This window comes from Colletotrichum graminicola (genome assembly GCF_000149035.1).
Source record: "Colletotrichum graminicola M1.001 genomic scaffold supercont1.4, whole genome shotgun sequence".
Taxonomy (NCBI): Eukaryota; Fungi; Ascomycota; class Sordariomycetes; order Glomerellales; family Glomerellaceae; genus Colletotrichum; species Colletotrichum graminicola.
Genome location: NW_007361008.1, coordinates 740,576 through 759,222, shown reverse-complemented (window position 1 = coordinate 759,222; position 18,647 = coordinate 740,576). Strand labels below are relative to the sequence as shown.

The 18,647-nt window shown below is 54.5% G+C and overlaps 9 protein-coding genes across 9 annotated transcripts; 3 read left to right on the top strand and 6 right to left on the bottom strand.

Annotated features, from left to right (window-relative positions):
* Window positions 1-31: 31 nt before the first annotated feature.
* On the bottom strand, window positions 32-1,478 carry GLRG_01523 (pyridoxal kinase; the record flags this gene model as incomplete). Its single annotated transcript, XM_008092208.1, has 5 exons — window positions 32-644; window positions 735-1,071; window positions 1,182-1,261; window positions 1,348-1,358; window positions 1,425-1,478. 5 exons carry the CDS (start codon window positions 1,476-1,478, stop codon window positions 32-34), a joined length of 1,095 nt encoding a protein of 364 aa, XP_008090399.1.
* A 930-nt stretch (window positions 1,479-2,408) lies between these two features.
* On the bottom strand, window positions 2,409-3,305 carry GLRG_01522 (proliferating cell nuclear antigen; the record flags this gene model as incomplete). The annotated part of the gene is made up of 3 exons (XM_008092207.1): window positions 2,409-2,707; window positions 2,769-3,198; window positions 3,264-3,305. 3 exons carry the CDS (start codon window positions 3,303-3,305, stop codon window positions 2,409-2,411), a joined length of 771 nt encoding a protein of 256 aa, XP_008090398.1.
* A 1,064-nt stretch (window positions 3,306-4,369) lies between these two features.
* On the bottom strand, window positions 4,370-6,457 carry GLRG_01521 (uncharacterized protein; the record flags this gene model as incomplete). Its single annotated transcript, XM_008092206.1, has 5 exons — window positions 4,370-5,031; window positions 5,083-5,534; window positions 5,604-6,076; window positions 6,143-6,330; window positions 6,409-6,457. The coding sequence occupies 5 exons, from the start codon at window positions 6,455-6,457 to the stop codon at window positions 4,370-4,372; spliced, it is 1,824 nt and encodes a 607-aa protein (XP_008090397.1).
* A 942-nt stretch (window positions 6,458-7,399) lies between these two features.
* Window positions 7,400-7,833, top strand: GLRG_01520 (uncharacterized protein; the record flags this gene model as incomplete). The annotated part of the gene is made up of 2 exons (XM_008092205.1): window positions 7,400-7,465; window positions 7,543-7,833. 2 exons carry the CDS (start codon window positions 7,400-7,402, stop codon window positions 7,831-7,833), a joined length of 357 nt encoding a protein of 118 aa, XP_008090396.1.
* A 206-nt stretch (window positions 7,834-8,039) lies between these two features.
* Window positions 8,040-10,658, bottom strand: GLRG_01519 (GTP-binding protein; the record flags this gene model as incomplete). The annotated part of the gene is made up of 1 exon (XM_008092204.1): window positions 8,040-10,658. One exon carries the CDS (start codon window positions 10,656-10,658, stop codon window positions 8,040-8,042), a length of 2,619 nt encoding a protein of 872 aa, XP_008090395.1.
* A 2,029-nt stretch (window positions 10,659-12,687) lies between these two features.
* GLRG_01518 (uncharacterized protein) lies at window positions 12,688-14,047 on the top strand (the record flags this gene model as incomplete). The annotated part of the gene is made up of 2 exons (XM_008092203.1): window positions 12,688-13,929; window positions 13,988-14,047. 2 exons carry the CDS (start codon window positions 12,688-12,690, stop codon window positions 14,045-14,047), a joined length of 1,302 nt encoding a protein of 433 aa, XP_008090394.1.
* A 162-nt stretch (window positions 14,048-14,209) lies between these two features.
* On the bottom strand, window positions 14,210-14,670 carry GLRG_01517 (uncharacterized protein; the record flags this gene model as incomplete). The annotated part of the gene is made up of 3 exons (XM_008092202.1): window positions 14,210-14,264; window positions 14,322-14,565; window positions 14,634-14,670. 3 exons carry the CDS (start codon window positions 14,668-14,670, stop codon window positions 14,210-14,212), a joined length of 336 nt encoding a protein of 111 aa, XP_008090393.1.
* A 512-nt stretch (window positions 14,671-15,182) lies between these two features.
* On the top strand, window positions 15,183-17,549 carry GLRG_01516 (helicase associated domain-containing protein; the record flags this gene model as incomplete). The annotated part of the gene is made up of 1 exon (XM_008092201.1): window positions 15,183-17,549. The coding sequence occupies one exon, from the start codon at window positions 15,183-15,185 to the stop codon at window positions 17,547-17,549; it is 2,367 nt and encodes a 788-aa protein (XP_008090392.1).
* A 272-nt stretch (window positions 17,550-17,821) lies between these two features.
* Window positions 17,822-18,448, bottom strand: GLRG_01515 (ACN9 family protein; the record flags this gene model as incomplete). The annotated part of the gene is made up of 3 exons (XM_008092200.1): window positions 17,822-17,904; window positions 17,969-18,068; window positions 18,230-18,448. The coding sequence occupies 3 exons, from the start codon at window positions 18,446-18,448 to the stop codon at window positions 17,822-17,824; spliced, it is 402 nt and encodes a 133-aa protein (XP_008090391.1).
* Between the last annotated feature and the right edge of the window lie 199 nt (window positions 18,449-18,647).

Here is an 18,647-nt window from a genome sequence, read left to right as displayed (position 1 = left end):
GACCCCGTTCGGATATACTCTACAGCTACAGCTACAGCTTCTTCGCCCGGAACTCCACCACCGGCGCCTTCAGGCTCGCCAGGTTCCTCACGAGCCTCAGCTCCGAGCTCTTGCTCTTGAGCAGGTGCAACCTCCGCTTCCCCTCCTCCGTCGTGTCATCCACCCCGGCGGCCCGCACGACCTCGTGCATGCCCCGAGCCGTCTGCGTCAGCACCTCGTGCATGCTCGCCAACACCATCTCCGCCGCCCGGGCGAGAGGCAGCTCCAGTGCGCCGACATTGTCGCCGCTCAGCCATGACGCGCGGTCCTTCAGCGGGCCCTCCCCGCCCGCGGGGCCGGTTGTCACGCTCGCGGAGGCGGCGATGACGGCCTCGCGCATGCGAACCGTCATCAGCGCGGCGAACATGTCGCCCGTGCCGGAGAAGTAGGCGTCGATGGCCGGAAAGACGATCTTGAAGAGGCGCGGCTCGCCGGTGGCGGGCGACATGCTGGAGCCAACGACGGAGAGGTGGGAGGGCGGGTGGTCGGGCGAGGCAAGGGAGACGGAGGTGATGACGACGTGGGGAACGCGGTATTTCGTGTGCAAGGCGCGGATGGCGGTCTGGAGGGTCTGCATGTCTGTGATCTTGACGCCCGAGAGGAGTCTAGTAAGGTGTTAGTCTAAGTGTTTGCAACCACGACAGAAGTCGGGAGGTAGACCCCCGGGGGGGGGGGGGGGGAGAAAGTTTGCATACTCGGCCTCAAACTGGTTCGGGAGAATCAGGTCCGCGTGCTTGATGAGTGACTGGTACGCGGGCACAACCTCCTCGGCGACGTATAGCTTCCCGTTGTCGCCCATGACGGGGTCCAGAACCCAGAAGAAGTCGCCTGGCGTCCCCGCGGCGACCCGCTTGCGCTTGAGCTCCTGTGCGATGTCACCCACAGCCACGACGGCCTCGGCGCCCGGGATGTAGCCCGAGAGCATCATGTCAAAGTCGTCAAGGTACGACTGCTTGAGGCCCTCGAAGAGGTCCCGGATCTCCTGCGCGGACACCTTGGTGCCCTTCCATTGTCTGTAGCCGGTGTGGTTGCCTTGGGTGGGGGGAGTCAGTCCTGATGAGAACCTTTCGGCCCTGCAAGAACAAAACAAGAGGCCGAGGTTGAAGGAGGAGTGAGTGGGTGTGTTGGATGAGGTCTCTTACTGAACTGAACGGTGTTGAGGGCCGCGACATCGCAGCCGAGGGACTGCAGCGTGAACACTGCGATTTTGTTTCCTACGTTTCTGGGTTTCCCGTAAGCCAGATTTCCTGCGACTAAGACTTCTCCCCAAGCGCGCACGAGCGCCTCTGGAAGACGGTGAGGACTCACCCAGACACAACCTTGAATGAAACGGTCAGTTATACATCGTACGAGAGGCACGAAAGCCCAAGGGGGGCGTATCTTACGTGACTGGCGACGGCCAGGACGCGTGTATCAGGAATGGGAATTTCTGAGGACATAATTGCCGTGTAATCTGCGCGTGTATGGTATGTAAGATTGTGTCGTCCAATTCTAGGTGCCTCATATGGAGGAGATGGTCTCAGATACCAGAAGTCGGATATCGGTGGGGGCGGAACGCCGATATGCGGAGCGATCAAGAGTGCGATAACGTATTACTTATAATACATGTACTATGTAATAAAAAAAAAGAGAAAGGGAGATACTTGGAACTCGGACGTTACGAGAACAAGAGCCAAAAGACAAAGGAACGTATCTCTTTATCGGCGCAAACCCCAAAGATCCAAGTGCGAAATCAGGCTGCAGTAGTGGAACATTTGTAAGAGGCTTGAGGGATTGGAGAGTGCCGCAGTTCCAGGTCATTCTAGCTCCGCGCGTTCCCACTCTGACTCCAAATCCAACATTTTCAACCAGTGTGGCAGTGTCTGGTGCACCATTGACTCAAAAGAGAAAGGTCAAGGGAAAAAACAATGACCCCGCCAAAAGGGCGCATCGAACAACCCCGCACTAGCCCGAATTGGAAACACTATAGCCAGAAGATTGGCTGCCAGCGCAGCTGTGGGCAGCTGGCGCACTTCGATCGAGAATTGTCATTATCCGGTCTCCGTCAGCGCAATGCCTATGCCGAGAAATTCGGCATATCGGCGTATCAAAGTATGAGGCTTGAAGGGTTTCAAGGCGGAAACAGTAATCTCATCATCTTTCGTGGTTCCCAAAGTGCTTTTTTGCCTTTCGTCTACCAACGTATTGCGCATACTCTATAGAACATGCAAAACTCAATCCAGAGTAAAAAGGACAGGCGCTTTTGTCCCGTCCCAGATCCCGTGCAACGCCCGCAATATTAACTTTGTCCCTTCGTCGATCACCGCTTTACTCCTCATCACCAATCTGTAGGTTCGTGTTAGTCTTAGTCCCGCCTTAGATGTCGTGGGTCAACTTGCCTTCGGCGCCAGGTAGAAGCGCAGGTGGCTCTGGCCCACCAGGGTGTACTCGACCAGCAGTGGCACCTCGTTAGACAGGCAGATTTTGACCTGCTTGGAGATAGCGGCAGCCTTGCAGAAGTTGACGAGGTACTTGAGGGAGAAGGTCAGGGAGACGGGCTCCGACAGAGCAATGTCGACGTTGAGCTCGGGCTTGTCGACGTTGGTGTGGCTTCTCAGGGTGACGGATCCGTTGCCGATGTCACCGTTGCATGCAAACTTGACACCGTCCTTGCTTGCGTCGATCGTCACTGTATTATGGTTGTCAGACCATGGTATATTTGGGACCGAACGGTGTTCGAGGCTACTTACCAGACTCGCTCATGGCCATCAGGTCCGCGCAGATTCGCCTGAATTCGCTGCTGGGCATGGTGATCGTCGCGGCGTAGTCCGTCTCGGGGATACCCAGGTGCTCCTGGTCAATGTCCATCAACTTGAGGTCGTACTCGCTGATGCGGTCGTTCTCGGAGCTTTCAAAGAGAATGTTTAGGCTGTCGGGCGCGTCCTCGGCCTTGAGTGTCAAGACATCGTCGCCCTGGGCGGCGCGGAGGACCTTGGTCAATGACCCCAGGTTGACGCCGAGCGCGATGTTGCGGTCACAGCGGAAGGGGGAGAAAGCCTCGGCCTTGAGGGCCATGGAAACCAGAGCAACGTGCGAGTTGTCCATGGCCTGGAGCATGATGCCGGAGTCATTGCAGTCGAAGTTGCAGTCCTGAACAAGGTCCTTGATAGCATCGACAACCTAGATAGGTCAGCGAAAGAGATCCTTGACACCTGGGACTGTAGTATTTTTTAGTTATGCAGTACCTTCTTCAGGATATCAGCCTGGTCAAGTCTGGCTTCCAACATCTCTGTGCAACGTCAGTACCGTTTTCATGCCGCGGGAGCAAAAACCCAAGCAGGCAACAGCGAGGGGGGCAAAGGGAGCAACATACTGGCAAAATATGTGCGTGGCTACAAAAAAAAAAGAGGAGAGGGGTATCTTCAGAAATCAAAAAGAGACGGAAGAGAAAGACGTAGAGGTGATTCTGTGTTCTTGCGGGAAAGTTGGTCGTCAAGATGTGTGGTTGGTGAAGAAGAGAAGGTCTCGTCGCGGCAAGCACTTTAATGGGCAAACACAGTCACGCGTCGTGGTGGGCTGGTAAAGAGGAGACAACGCGTCAAGCGTTTAATAGGGCACGACGCCAACCTCGCGCGGGGCCAAAGAATGCTGCCTCGACTGCCTTCAATGGCCTGTCTTCCTGGTCGATGACGGCTGGACCGTGCGCTACCTAGGTACAAACCCAAAGGACCAAGCACCTGCCCACCTGAGATAGTGGCCCGGGCTAACCGGGCTGCAGCTCAGAGGGCCGCGGGCTTCCAGCCCCTAATGGAGGCCCCTTTCTTCCCCTAACAGCCAGGGGTCCTTTGTTTAATATACCAATGCACTGTACGGATATACTATGTAGTATACGGAGTATAGTACGGAGTATACAACGTAGCAACGCAGCTGCCCTATGCATAGCATCAAATGAGCATGTGGCTAGTTCTAATGTAAACAAAGACAAGTAAACAAATGATTAAAAATTTTCTCTTCTTTTTCAATTGTTTTTCTTATTCAGGTAGAGAACTAGCACTGGTCTGTACAAGCCTCCTCTGGCCAAAATTTGGAACCTGCACCGAATGACCGTGGTGCGCATCAGTGTCATCATAAATACAATAGAGCAACCCGACGAACGATACCTTCCGCCCGCGTGTCCTTGAGCCCCTTTCTATATGCAATCAGTGGATAGTGGCTATGTTTGTAAACATTATGTATCGGAAATTAAGAAGAAAGGGAAAAACATAGGAAATCAAAATTTCCAATGACTGTAATTAGTTCAGAGTCTTCTCACCCACAAACGCCTTGTCCATCATCAAATGTCGTGTCCTCGTCACATTGAAACGACGCGCGACGGATTCATCCCAGTCCGCGGGCGGGGCCGGAGGTTGATGACCATCTCGAGCTCCTTCATCATACCCCGGTTGGCGTCGGCCTTTTCTTTGGCGATCTCTCGCTTCTCCCGATCTTCTCGCATCTTGATGATGCGCTCCTCTCTGGTGAATAGGCTGCGAGGCCTAGGCTGGGCAACAGCCTCAAAGACCTCTTCCGTGTCGGGTTCCCCTGTGCTGCCGAAGTCCGTGCTGGAGGGTGACTCTCCGTTCAACGCCTTGAGAGCTTCGGCTGCCCCCCCTTCCTCGACTGTCGTCAGGCCGCTAAGTGAACTGGTTGGAGAGAGCAATGTGCTCATAGAAGATAATCTCTTCTCGTTCCGGTCGATACCCATGGCGAGAGCTGCTTTGCCTTCCTCCCAGGCCTGCATCAGGGTTTTCAAATCCGCTCCGATAGACTCGTATTGCAGCATCAGACTGGAGCCGAGCTCGGAAATGTCGTCGGACTCGTTGAGGCTACGATCAGACTCTTCTCTCAGTAAAGTCAGCTTGGCTTGCAAGCCGCGAATCCCGCTGGATAGGGAGTTAAGTTTCCGTAATTGCGATCTCCATCTCTCTCGGCCGGGCGTCAGGGGCATCTTTGGAGTCGGCGGCGGCGGGAAAGCTACAGTTTGTCAGTTGCGAGTTGTCATCGCGCCAGAAGGAGATCACTTACACTCCTCATCGCTCAAAAGTCTTCTTAGACTCTCGAACGCTTTTTGAGTGACCGTATTGAGAGCGCGAACCACCTCCACCGTTGTTGTCCATTTCAAGAGGTCGCTGCTGTCGCCGCTTGCATCCAGGGCCAGCAGCGCACACAAGAACATCTTGCGAATGGTGTGAAACCGTGCAGCAAGAACCTTGAGCGTCCGAAGTGATTCGTTATCCTCAAACTCATTCTCCTGGAAGCCCTGCCTGGCATCGGACATGTCGAAGTCGCTGATGTCGTAAATGTCGTAATATTTCTCCAAGTCAAGTTGTTCCGAGAAGCCTTTAACTACCGAAACGGTCTGGTCGTATGCGGGAATGACATCGGCAAAGCACGTCCTGAGGGCCCTGCGTAGCCGCACGCACTTGCGCGTCTGTGAGCGATCCTCTATACGGCTGATAGGTGGAAGTGGCGCACTCCTAAGTCTTGTGTCAGCGCACCCATAGACCTTCTGTCGCAACGAGTCAGCCTCGGAAGGCAAAACTTACAGACGGTAACCTCTGGAAACAAGTTCCACCTCTTGTACCAGCGTAATGGCTGCACCAGTTGCACTGTCAAATTCCTGGGAGTTCGAAACAAACGCAGTGACCTCTGAAAGTGCCTGCAGTCGCCTATACCTCAGCCATTGCCTCCGCATGAACACATGGGCAATCCCTGCAGTGATCACAACGACCAGCAAAATAATAGCAGTCCTTCTCTTGTTCAATGGTCCTGCTCCTACGAGCCAGTTGATCGAAACAGCCAGAGCCAATGCACCCAAGACGACGACGGCCGCGCCGGTCGAGTCGAGCAGCTTGTCGGTCGGATTACCGTCAATGGCAGCATTGGCGGACCGGGATGATGCATTGTGCTGGGATAATATGGAGTGCCCACTCAATAGCTGGGATGCGATAATAGTATAGCGAAATTGCTCGAGGAATTTGGAGTTGTCGGCTCGGTCAATCCTGGACGCTACCGCAGTCTGGAGGACACACAGGTAAGTAATTTCCCCATGTGACACACATAGGGGGTTTTGAGTGGTGCGCACCGAGTAGCTTTTTCGGTATGACTTGTCAGAGGCCGCCTTCGTGGGTATGTCGACTCGGAGGGAATTGTTGCGGAATTTCGATCTGACCATCGGCCGACCCGTCGGTGCGAATTCGGGGCTCGAGGGAGGCGATGCATCGTAAGCTGAGTCGTCGTGCGCCCATCCCACCTTCTCGTCTTCACCTTCGTCTGTCGCACGCGCGGTTCTCGTCAGCGGTCGGCTTGAATGGGGGGTTGTTGAATCGCCTCTCGCCATGTTGCACTTACCACGAAGGTACTCGGCGAGCGGCGACTGGTCAAACACGACTGGCTCCATCTAGCGACCGGGCAAGTATAGACAGGGCACCTGCAAGCAGCAACACGGCCATCTGTCGCTTCAAACTGTCGGGTTTGGTTGATGCGTCGTGGGAATAGTGAACGGAAGGAATGAGAGACGTGTTGCGATCGAAAAGCAAATGACAGACTCAAAGGAACGCAAAGACATGTGTAAGCGATGTATGGACGGCCCCTTCGGCTTTGGGGGATATATACGGATCGTGCGGGCGGGTACGTTGTAATTGCGGAGGTTGCACGGGGGGCTCGAGAAGTTGGAAGGGAGAGTTTGCTCGCACCGACAGCCCGACAGACCATAAGTAACCAGCGGCATGACGCTGGACCCCTGCATGTCCCGATTATGGTGCAAGGGGAGGACGGAACCTCGGTGGGGCGAATGCATATGATCTGCCCCAGCCAACGGAGCGTTCTAACGGTGCTACTAGCTTACGTGTGATGAAGACCGCACGCAAAAGGTTTGGCGTGTGCACCGTGCCTGGTCATCGACTGCATACTTATGAAATTTGGGACCAAATGACAGCAAGGGGGCGGAGCCGATACCGACCAGATTGCACCATGGCAGACTCCCCACTCGATCCGGGGACGCGACTTAGGTACCCGTTACCTGCCTATTTTAGGTAGTTTAAACGACATGGAACATAATGATGCCGGATCCCGATCCTGGGTCTGCCTGCCTGGGCCTCGTCCTGTCAAGCTCCACCAGCACATGCTGCTAATATTACCTAATCCAAGGCCTGCAGAGTGACAGAGGAGCTCTACGAACATACGCTACTACTGTTTGGCCCTCGCGACAGGAAGCGCATCGACGAAACGACGCAACAACGCAACAATCTGCAAGACCTGAGGACCTCCCGGTGTCACCCCAATCAAACGAGAGAACCCGAAGACTGAAAAACCGTTACACGCCAACGCACAAGACCTTAAAATGCCGTCGGAACGCGACTACCAGATCTCTCCCATTGTGCAGGAATCGGTGATGCACAACACAAAGGTGGGATAGCTTCCCTGACGCACCTCAGTATTCGCAACCGGCGCAAGCTCTCACTAACTCTCTCCTTCTCTGCGCAGGTGCTGTCGAACCTGCAAAGTCTGACGGCGTCTCTCTTCGGTGTCGCTGCCGGCATCCTTGGTCTCGAATCATACAACGGCTTCCTGTTCTATTTCCTCTTCTCCTTCCTGACCGTCGCCTTGTTCTACATTTTCCGAATCGCCCCCGAATCTACATCGGCAGGATTGCCGTTTCTTGACACGAGCCGCTACTTCAAGGGACCGTTGGACGTATGGACTAGTGGACTGTTTGGTGGGCTACCTGGCTTCATCCTCACCTGGACCTTATTCTACGGCATCGTGAGGGCGTAGCAGGCTGCTGTGGGTCAAAGTGGCGTTGCTGGCGTCGGGACATTGAGGGAGCTTAGGGCAAAGACTGAACGCAAATTATATTCCATGACGTACCTAAATATCAATGAAGTAAATAATGCTGGCATGACGCTACAAACGAGCAATGCGGCACCCGCAATCGATCACGCTCTTCCTCTTCGCATAAACAAATGCGCCCCAAACACAGCTCAGTCAACAATCTCTACAACGGTGCCAACGAAACCCTCTAAGCCAGATCTATCATTCCGTCCTCCCTCGAGCACCAGTATCTGCGAACCCATCTCAACCCATTCTCTGCTAGTCAACAGCTCAAGCGTTGCCTGGACTCCTCCAGAGACCTCTGGCACGGAACTGCAGGCGTACTCGTCGTGCTCGTTCATATTGAAGATCTCTTCAGCCTCGTCCGTGCCTGAGTCTCTTAATCCATCCTTGGTTGGTAGCCTGGTGACCCCCTTCACTTTAGCGGCTGCGCGAACACTGCCGACATAGACGTTGACAAGGGAACCGCACATCAAAGATGCCGCGTTCAGGTCGTTGAAAGACACTGTTAGCCCGCTGGCTGCCTGGAGAGGCATGCCTGTGTCTATCATATGTTTGGATGGAATGGCCAGGACCATGCCTTTGCGAATTCGAGGAGCAGTCGCTGGAGGCTCAACGGCCCCTTCGACGAAACCATCCGAGGGAATATCTAATACGATGCCAATGGTACCGACTTGGCCAGCTTCGAGAGTGTTGACGGGCAACCGCAAGTTGCGGACACTGACAATCTTTGCCTCATGCCACTCTCCTTTGATTGTCGAGGCCGCGACCGTATTGCGTATCGCGATCTTTGCCAGTTCCGCCGACGCGGGATGAGATATTGACAGCCCACAGTTGCCGGGGGAGGATCGATCTTCCGGTGTCATGCCTTTGAAATCGTCATCACCTGAAGGAAAGGGTCCGACGACAATGCTGTCCCCAACCGAGAGCTGGCCGAACCGCAAGTAACCGGACACGACGGTTCCCATATCATTCTGGTTCGGGTTTTCGGCTAGGGAGGCGTAGGAAGCCGGAAGACTAAACGTGCCATCAATATGGAACAGACACAAAGGTTGTTCCGGGTTGAGTGCCGGTCCAACGTAATCCTGTGCAGTAGGCGCCGGTGGAAGAGGCAGGCTCTCCAAAAGGGCGTGGGTCAAGCCAATGCCAGCACCACTAACAGCACTGGTAAGGATGATGGGAACGAATTTGAGCAAGTCCCCATCCCGCTCCATCTCTGTTGTGGCGGCCTTGACTTTGTCGAGGTCAGCTGAGGAGATGTTGGTCCACTCCTGGGCGCTATGTAGAGCTGGCTGGAGAATCTTGGGAAGTCGCCCGGCCTCTTTGATGTGAGTCAGCAGCTGGCCAAGGGTTCGCTGAAGACTTATTTTGGTAGCCAAGTCCAGCTTTGTGATAACAACAACCAAAGGGGTCTTGAGCTTCAGACACAACTCCAGGTGGGCTTTTGCAAGGTCAACGCCGGCACCTGCTATCCCTAGGACCTCGTTAGCCGAGGAACTAGCTCCGTCTTTGGCCGAGCTTGCGTCTGCGTCATCTGCAGCGATGCAGAGAACCGTCCATTGGGGAGCCCAGCCGAAAAGGCCACGAAGGATGGTTCGGCGGTAGCGGGGGTGGCCAGCTGAATCAGAGACAAACACAAGGCGTCCGTCCTCGGCACTGTCGTGGATATCGATCCATGATTCGACGTGGTCCTGCGAGTAGTTGAAGATACAATGGTCCTTATATCCTATAAGCTCTTGTGCAACAGAGCTGGTGAGCCCCGAAGCTACCTCGTGTCGGTGCTTGAAAAGACTAATGCGACTTTTCCCGCGCCCGTTATCAACCGTCCCCGTGGAGAGTGTTCCCAACAGTGTGGATTTCCCCGAAGTTGTTGGGCCAGTGAGAGTTATTCTCAGCTGATCGGTAGTGGAACGCCCTCTGCTTGGTAGCACGACAGCCTCCTTGGCTCGTGGAGACTGCTTGGTTCCGTGGCGAGTGTCCCGGGAGCCCTCTGGCTCGGCATGCGGCGTCGAGTAGTCAGGAGTGACCAGTGCTTCCACAACCCAAAGTCTTCCCTGCCGGGCAACCTGAAGAGGTTGGGTCGCCTCATTGTCGACCAATTCAGACGTCTCCAACCATTCGCATTCGCCTACAACAACATGGCGTAGGATTTCGACCCGGCACCCTAACGTAGCGGCCATGACCCTGAGGGTTGTGATGCTCTCATCCATCTCGTCCTTGGTCAAGCCTACGAGGGTACCATCATCGGCTACTCCAATCTCGTATAAAGCCCCACGAGATTCCTCCAGGCCCGGAGGCGGTTTCTGTGGCGTCATGGCCTGGCTCAGGTCGTCTGTGTCATTGGGAAGCTTTGGGATAATGAGATCTTTGGGATTCAATGCATGGTAGGCGCATGACTGTTGAAGTCTCCAAAGCAATTGTGTCGTCAGTTGCTGTAAACGCACTTGTCGACTCTGGCTCGAGGCCGATAGAGCTGCCGATGCGATCTTGGAGGCACGAGAGACCGGGGTTTTAGGATTGCAAGAGGAGGCAATGGCGCTCATGGACGTATAGGTACGTCGTGGTCGCAATAAGAGATGAAGCTTGTATTCAGTCGGGCCCTCTTGTGGCTCGGCCTCCAACTTGGTCACGCCATAGTCCGAGATGTGTCCGGGCTGGACCTGTCCATCGTCGGACCTGGGCTTCCTTGCCGAGTCCTGGGGGGCCAGCCAGGGAGAAGAGACCCGCTGGGGATCGGTATCAAAAGTGAAGATGGAGCCGGAAGCCATATTGGATAGTTGGGTATGGTGAACAGAGTGGCGAATGCGCCGAAGTTGCAGAGTAGGCGTAGCTATAATCTCAAGTTTGTAGTATCGAGGAATATGGATGTAAAAGCCGGGTATGATGAGCTATTGCAGTGACAAGCGCAGAAGAACGAGATGCTATACGCGGTATCATCTTGATGATCAAAAAGTCGTTTACTGGTTTGCGGTGAATGTCAGGCGTCGGTGCAGACGTTAAAGCGATAGGGGGAAGCTTAGCGAGCAGCCTAGTAAGAGGCCATGGTGAAGCGAAAGATCGAGTAACTGATTGTAAGCAGGTCGGATGTCCCAAGGCACATTTGAGAAGCGAACGGTTTGGGCGATGATGAGTATTTGGCGCTGCGCCGTTATGGTTCTGAGCATGAATGACTCGAAGGCCGGCAGGTCTCGGCGTATCAGCCCAGGTGTGACGCAGTCGGTCAGGAGGTAAGCTCTGGCGCCACTGAGTGGCTCAACTTTGCGGAGAAAGTGCGGGTAATCCACCGCTTAGTGGAACAGGTAACTAGGTAGTGAAATACGGATACGGGTAATTACTGCACAGTAACTGCGGGAAAGGCTTTGAAATGAGCTTTATGAAAACAAACTCGGTTCTGCCTTCGCTGCTTGGGACATACATGCTCATCGCACTCTCTCTTCTGAGGGCCACTCGCATTGTGTGTCGTCTACGTATAGTACTCCGTACTCCCCCAATCAATCAAGGACCTCACGTCAGACGAATCTCAAGTCCAATTTCATCAGGTTGGCTGGCTATCGTGTCCGTCCATCTTACTCTGCCTCGCTGCAAAGTACCTACTGGATCCACTTGGATGCCCATCTACCTACATGGTAGGTAGGCTAGGTATTAGGTACAGAGTTTCTAGTTTGTCTTTGTCTTCAGGGACCTCAGCTGCGGTACCGAGGTACAACCACACCCACCCAGGGTCTTTTTATTTTATTGTTATTCTATATACAGATATATTTATATGTATTCATTAGAGCTGCTTGGCTACTCCTCTCCAGGAACGGAGTCCTGGTTCTTGAAAGACCAGTGGATGGGACTCTCTGCATTGACCTGCACTCTCTCTATTTTTGAAGATCAGGCCTTGCTGATCTCCCATCTCCTCTTCACTGAGACGAACTGCGGAACCACAGCATACTATGCCGTACATCCCAACAATTGGAAATGAGGGGACGAGCAGGGCTGCTGCTGAACAGTCCGGACGGTGCATAGTTAGGGAATGCAATGTATGACCTGAGGAGCAGAGGCACACCGGGCTTATTCAGTCCAACACTGCAAGAGTAAGCAAGAGTAAGCCTGTCGCTCCTTCTGACGTTGGAATTTGGTTGCGGACAAGACAAAACACTCGGAAGCGGCTGCAGGGTACAAGAGAGACACAAAGCTTCCAGCGCTAGATTGAGGCTTGGCCTACTACCAAGGCATGCCATAGGCTCATGACCATCATTGTCCAGCCCACTTGTGCGCCATAAGAAGACTTCCCGCCATTACAGCAGTGCTGAACGGCGGTGACTTCGCTGAACCCGGATCTAGTGGTGCACATCATAGGTCGACAGGATGTTCCACCGCGCTTAAGGGTCGCTGGCCCGCAGCCCAACCCAATCCCTCCGTTAGGTCCAAACTATCAGGCCCTGACGAATACTTTATGGCTTGGACCCTGAGGGAAACCCGCTCCCCTTCGAAACACACCCAAGACAGGCCCGATTTTGCCACATCAAGCTGTTACTTGACCCCCCTCCCCCCTCCCCTGCACCAACCCGCCCGCTGGGGAAAGCCCGTCCCCTCCCGCTGTATCTGTATCCACGACCGCTCTGCTACCGTGTCGTCGTCCCTTTCTCTCCTGATCTTCTCCTTTTTACTTTTATTCCTCCTGCTTCTCGATCAAACTCTGGGTGAGCACGTTGCGTTTTGTGTATTTTTTTTAAAATTTCGACAGTATCCTTGACTTGACCTGTCCCGCAAACTCACCTCCCCCACCATCTGCCGACGTTTTGTGTAACTATGAAGAAGTTCGGTTTCGGCAAGAAGGGCGGCGACGACGGCGATGATGCCAACCGCTCGGCTCTCTTCGGTCGCAAGAGCAAATCCCCGGCCTCGGGTAACGAAAACCCTTACGCTCAGGCCCCCGCCGGCAACGACCCTTACGCTCAGGATGGAAACAAGTTCGCCGGGATGACGCCCTACCAGCAGGCGCGAGTAGGTGCAGGTGCCGGTGCTCCTGGAGGTCTCCCCGGCGGCCCTCGAGCTGGCGCCGGATACGGCGCTCCCCCTCCGGCTGCTGGCGGTTACGGCGCCGAGAAGTACGGAGCTGCGAGCGGCTACGGGGCAAACCGGTACGACAACAACCAAAATGCTTACGGTTCGAGCCAGCGACCAGGCGCCGCTGCTGCTGGAGCCCGCGGGCCTGGCGGTTATGGGGGCTTGGGCCGGACCAACAGCAACGATACCGACGCCGTGCGCGACGAGCTATTTAGCGGTGCGCAGGGCAGACAACAACAGAACAAGCCTCAGGCTGGGGGTTACGGCCAGTCTGCCGTCCCTGGAGAGGATGGAGGATATGGCGGCTATGGAGCTCCTCGTGAGCTCACGGCCGAGGAGCAGGAGGCCGAGGAGTACCGCGCCACCAAGCAACAGATCAACGAGGTCAGACAAGAGTCTGTTCAAACTGTCAACAGAGCTCTGCAAGCCGCCATGCAGGCGGAAGAGACCGGTCGAGCAACCCTCGCCCGATTGGGCGCCCAAGGCGAACGCTTGCACAACACGGAGAAGAACCTCGATATGGCGACGAACCACAACAAGGTCGCAGAGGACCGGGCGAAAGAGCTCAAGACACTCAACAGGAGTATGTTCGCCGTTCATGTCAGCAACCCATTCACATCAAAGTCGCGTGCAGCGGAGCGTGACGCAGCTGTCCTCGAACGACACCGCCTCGAACGTGAGACCCGCGAAGCGACCAGACATGATGCCTTCAAGTCCAACCAACGACTTGAGGAGAGCTTCAAGGACTTGACTCTTTCCGGTCGGCCGCAGCCCAAGGCAAAGGCCAGCGCAGCTGAGCGATCCAAATATGTCCTCGACGATAGTGACGACGAGGGCAATGAACTCGCTCAACGGCAAGAGGATCAGATTGATGACGGCCTTGATCAACTGAGTGGTGCCGTTGGACGTCTCAACGGCCTCGCCAGGGCTCAGATGAGAGAGGTTGACCAACAAAACGTTTTGATCAATAAGATTGGTGAAAAGGTATGTTTACTTGTTCCTATAGTGCATGGCTTGAAGAGAAGTTTAACCCTGTCTACAGAGCGACGCTGTCGATGACGGAGTCAGAATGAACAGAGAACGCCTGAACCGCATCAGATAGATGCGGGCATCCACGTTACGCAGACAACACCCCGACTTTATCACTGTTACGCCATGGAAACATTGAAAGCCTACAAGAGGAACGTTATATGTTTGTCGACGAGCCCAGGCAACTGGATCTATCACGGTGCCGATTAGGATGATGTGGCACCACGCTTGGCACTCAGATGTCCTCCAGCTTGTACACTTCGTACGCCGGTACTTCATAAGGATGCGCGCTATAGAATGATATCGGTCAATAAATTCATTGTGCCCATGAATACTAATGTACTCACCTCTTGAGAGCTGCCACCGCAGCTTTGGCAACATCTCGGCCAACACATAGGATCTCAACACGGTATTCGAGCACCCGCTCAAGCTGGTCGACGGCGCCGGTATGGGGATCCGCCCCCGCTGCTGCGACGGGCATGAACTGGCCCTGGCCAGTCAATTCGAAAGCAACTTGGACATACTTGCCCTCGTCGTAGACCCCTGCACCTGTCTTGAATACAGCGTCTTTGGTCGCGACCAAGTGAGAGGCTGTCGATGCGATCGGAGCAGTCAGCACGTTTTGTACTTGAATTGGGCTTGTCAGGTGTTGCCCTAACCTGGCACGGTATAGATGAGCTTGTATCGGTCCGCCATTTTTGCAACTGAGCTGAGGTAACGATGGGTAGGTATTTTCAATGAGGACTTGCTGCCCGTGGGAACCTGACAATGCGGCTTGCTGGGGCTTAGGCGAGAGAGGGGAAATGTTCGAGGGCGGTACACCGTGCAATTGAAACTCAAGATGATGCTCAAGGTTGAACTCCGTGCTGGCATAATAGCTGCAGATAGAATCAGGTGGGGAGTGCCCATAAGGAAGAGAGCGCGTCCCGACACCCGGTTACACGTTATTTAAAGACTGCTCTAAACACCTACCTAGTGTACTATGTAAGCAGTGGAAGGAACTCGAGGAATCCACCTCGAGTTGCTGCAGCTGCTGCAGGAGCGTTGCACGGTGTTGGCTGTCCTGTGAAAATGCGGGGCCGATGCCCAATCAGGAATTCTCCAGGTGCCGGGTCTGAGCTGACCCTCAAAAATTCTAACATGCAGTTCTCTCATTCTTGCCTGACCCTTCAACTACATGCGGCAGTGAGACCCAACGAAAATCCATCATGTCACCCACCCCCGATGGCGAACGTGCCGCCAAGAAGCGGAAGCTTAACAACAAAAATTTTATCAAAGTCGGCAACAAAGTAATATCTCTCGAAGGCTACCTTAACCCTCCCGCCAAGAAGGAGAAGGTAGTCAAGCAAGAACAGGCAGTAGAACAGGACCCCGAAAAGACAGCAAATGAGGCATCAACGTCTGCAACAAAAGATGAGAAGAACTCGGAACACACAGCACCATCTTTCATCAAGCACCAGTCAAAAAGACCGTACGACAAGGGCAGGCCGAGATCAGATCGAGGGCCAAGATGGAGGGAAGACCCGGCTTTGCTTAAAATCCGGCAGAAACTGCCTATTTGGGCTCACCGCGAGGACATCCAGACCCGGATGCGGCAAAAAGACGTCCTACTTCTCGTCGGCGAGACGGGTTCCGGTAAAAGTACTCAGGTGCCCCAGTTTCTCGTGAGGGAACCGTGGTGTAGGAGGCAGGTGGTCAACATCGACGGACGAGAAGCCAGCGTCGGCGGCATGATCGCGGTCACGCAGCCCCGTCGAGTTGCCGCGACGACTTTGGCCCATCGGGTCTCGCGCGAAGCCGGGACGCCGCTCGGTGAGAGTCGCGAAGGCATGGTTGGTTACTCGGTTCGTTTCGACCATCAAGTACCCAAGGGGACGAAGATCAAGTTCCTCACCGAGGGTATGCTTCTACAGGAGCTGCTGCGAGACCCGAGTTTGAAACAGTACAGCGCGGTGGTCGTCGACGAAATTCACGAGAGAAGTGTCGATGTCGACTTGGTGTCCGGTTTCCTGAAGCAGATTCTCCTGAGCGATCGGAAGGGCCGTGGCGGTATCCCTCTCAAGGTTGTCGTCATGAGTGCTACTGCCGATGTTGAACGAATTCAGGGTTTCTTCAACACTGAGGATGGGAGCAATGTTGCAGAGGTCGAGGGTGACAAGCCCAGCTCTGTCGAGGTCCTCAGGATCCAGGGCCGCCAGTACCCGGTCAAGACGATACACACACCCAAGCCGGTGCCAGATATCCAGGAAGCTCTTTTGCAGACCATTTTTAAGATACACACAGAAGAGCCGTTGCCAGGCGACATTCTGGCCTTCCTGACTGGTCAGGAGGAGATTGAATCCGCGCAGTCGCTCATTGAGGAGTACGCTGCAACGTTGGCTTCCAACGTTCCGAAGATCAAGGTCCTCCCTCTGTTCGGTCAGTTATCGATGGAAGGCCAACACGCAGCTTTCCAGCCTGTCAAGGGCGGTTTTACCAGAAAGATTGTGTTGGCAACCAACATCGCCGAAACGTCCGTCACGGTCCCTGGCGTGCGGTACGTGGTGGACGGTGGTAAGGCCAAGGTCAAGCAATTTCGTGCGCGTCTCGGCATGGAATCACTTCTGGCCAAGCCGATTTCCAAGTCGTCTGCAATCCAGAGGACTGGTCGTGCCGGCCGTGAAGGGCCTGGTAAATGCTTCAGGTTATACACTGAAGGCACGTTTGGCTCTTTGGATGAAACCGACCTACCGGAGATCCTGAGAATCGATGTCCTCGGGGCTGTTCTGACAATGAAAGCCAGAGGGATTGATGATATTCTCGGGTTTCCTCTGATGGACACCCCTGATATCGATGCAATTGAACGGGCGCTGGTTAGCCTCCATGGCCTTGGCGCGCTTGCAGACGACGGTACGATTACCGAAGCAGGCCGCAAGATGGCTGGTTTCCCTATATCAGCACCCTTCGGTGCGGTCCTTCTTGCCTCGGCTAAGCCCGAATTCGACTGCGTGCTCGAAGCAATCGATGTGATTGCCTGCATTACCTCTGGCGACGACATCTTCCATCAGCTTCATTCCGAAGAACAGCGCGAGGAGATTGAAGAACTTCGCAAAGAACTGTACCGTCGCGAGGGCGATATCCTAACCTACCTTACGACGATGCAGCAATACGCCGCCGAGAACGCCGACCGTATTCAGTGGTGCAAGCAGAGAAAGGTCAATATCCGCAACATGAAGACAGCCCTCAACATCCGCAAGCAACTCCGCAGCCTCTGTCTCAAGGAGGGCTTACTCTCGGAAGCACCCCCGCCTGATCCTCAGCCTTTTACCCCTCTGACCCCCGAGCAAGCCGAGGCCCTGCTCAAATGCTTCCTTCGCGGTTTCGTCTCCAAGACGGCCGTTCTGGCGCCGGATGCAAGCTATGTGACGTCTCAGGGCAAGCATGTCGTGGCGATCCACCCATCAAGCGTCCTGCATGGGCAGAAAAAGGAAGCCATCATGTTTCTGGAGCATGTGTTCACCCAGAAGAACTATGCCAAGAAGGTCAGCGTCATTCAGGCGAACTGGATCATAGAGGCGCTGGAGGGTGGCGCATAGATAGCGGGTATAGACTTGGATGTAGTCTAGATGGCTCTAGTGGTTTTTACATTCTAGCTAGACGTACTCATGAAACTGTACATGTGTAACCGGGCACTCTTCCTCATATGTACTGTACACTTTGCCCTCGAGATGTCTCCCTAACCCCTTTGACAAATTTCGTCTGGCCTACCGCTCCATCTTGAGCTCAAACGCTTCAGCAGTGATGATCCAGGGTGCCTAATTTGGGCTCAATACCAAAGGCTTTCCGGGCGATACTCGATATCGGATCATCATGGCTCCTCTTCTTGCTCGCCCCGCTCGCGCCTCTCGCGAATTGCCTTCATCAACTCGTACAACTGCCCAATCTGCTCGTCTACACCCCATACTGTTAGCTGCTCATCACTGGCTGGTTAAACTAAAGCGTGGAGGGGACTTACCACTCATCTTGGCGACTTTGCCGGGGTCGATCTTCTCCCCACGCCATGCGTCACCCTCGACCTTCTGAGCGTACAATTGCCACTCTGTCAGGAAGCCAATCTAGGCGAGGTGTCAGTGACAACGTCTTGTCAACATTTTTTTCTTTTCCTTTTTGAAACTGAAAGAGACTGGTCACCGCAAGCGATGCGAAACGAGAATAGAGAAAAATGCGAAAGAGCTATTCGATGAAACGAACAGGAAAGGCCACGGGTGAGTCTAACCAAATGCGCCGGGTTGTCGACGTTGCGGTGCGCGCGGAACTCAGCCTTGATGTACTCGTCGCCAAGCACCCGCATCTCGGAGGGAAGGTACTTGCGGTGCGCGCGGAGGAGGCGGCGGTATAACGGGATGGGTGGCAGCAGAGCCATCGGCGCGGGACGGAGGCCGTTCCCCTTGGGCACGGAGGCCGAGGCCATTCTCATGACCGATGATGACCGCATTGGCAACGACCTCTGGAAGTCAGGATGGGGAAGGGGGGACACAGTTCTCGAAAAGAAGGTTTCTAGTTGCTGAGGTATGAGGGTGTGTTTAACATTGAATGCAGTGAACGGGCTGTGGGTTCAATTTAGAATACGTTTGGCTGCTGAAGATTGTCAAAGACCACAATATTGAATGACGCTCGTTCCCTAATAGCTCCCA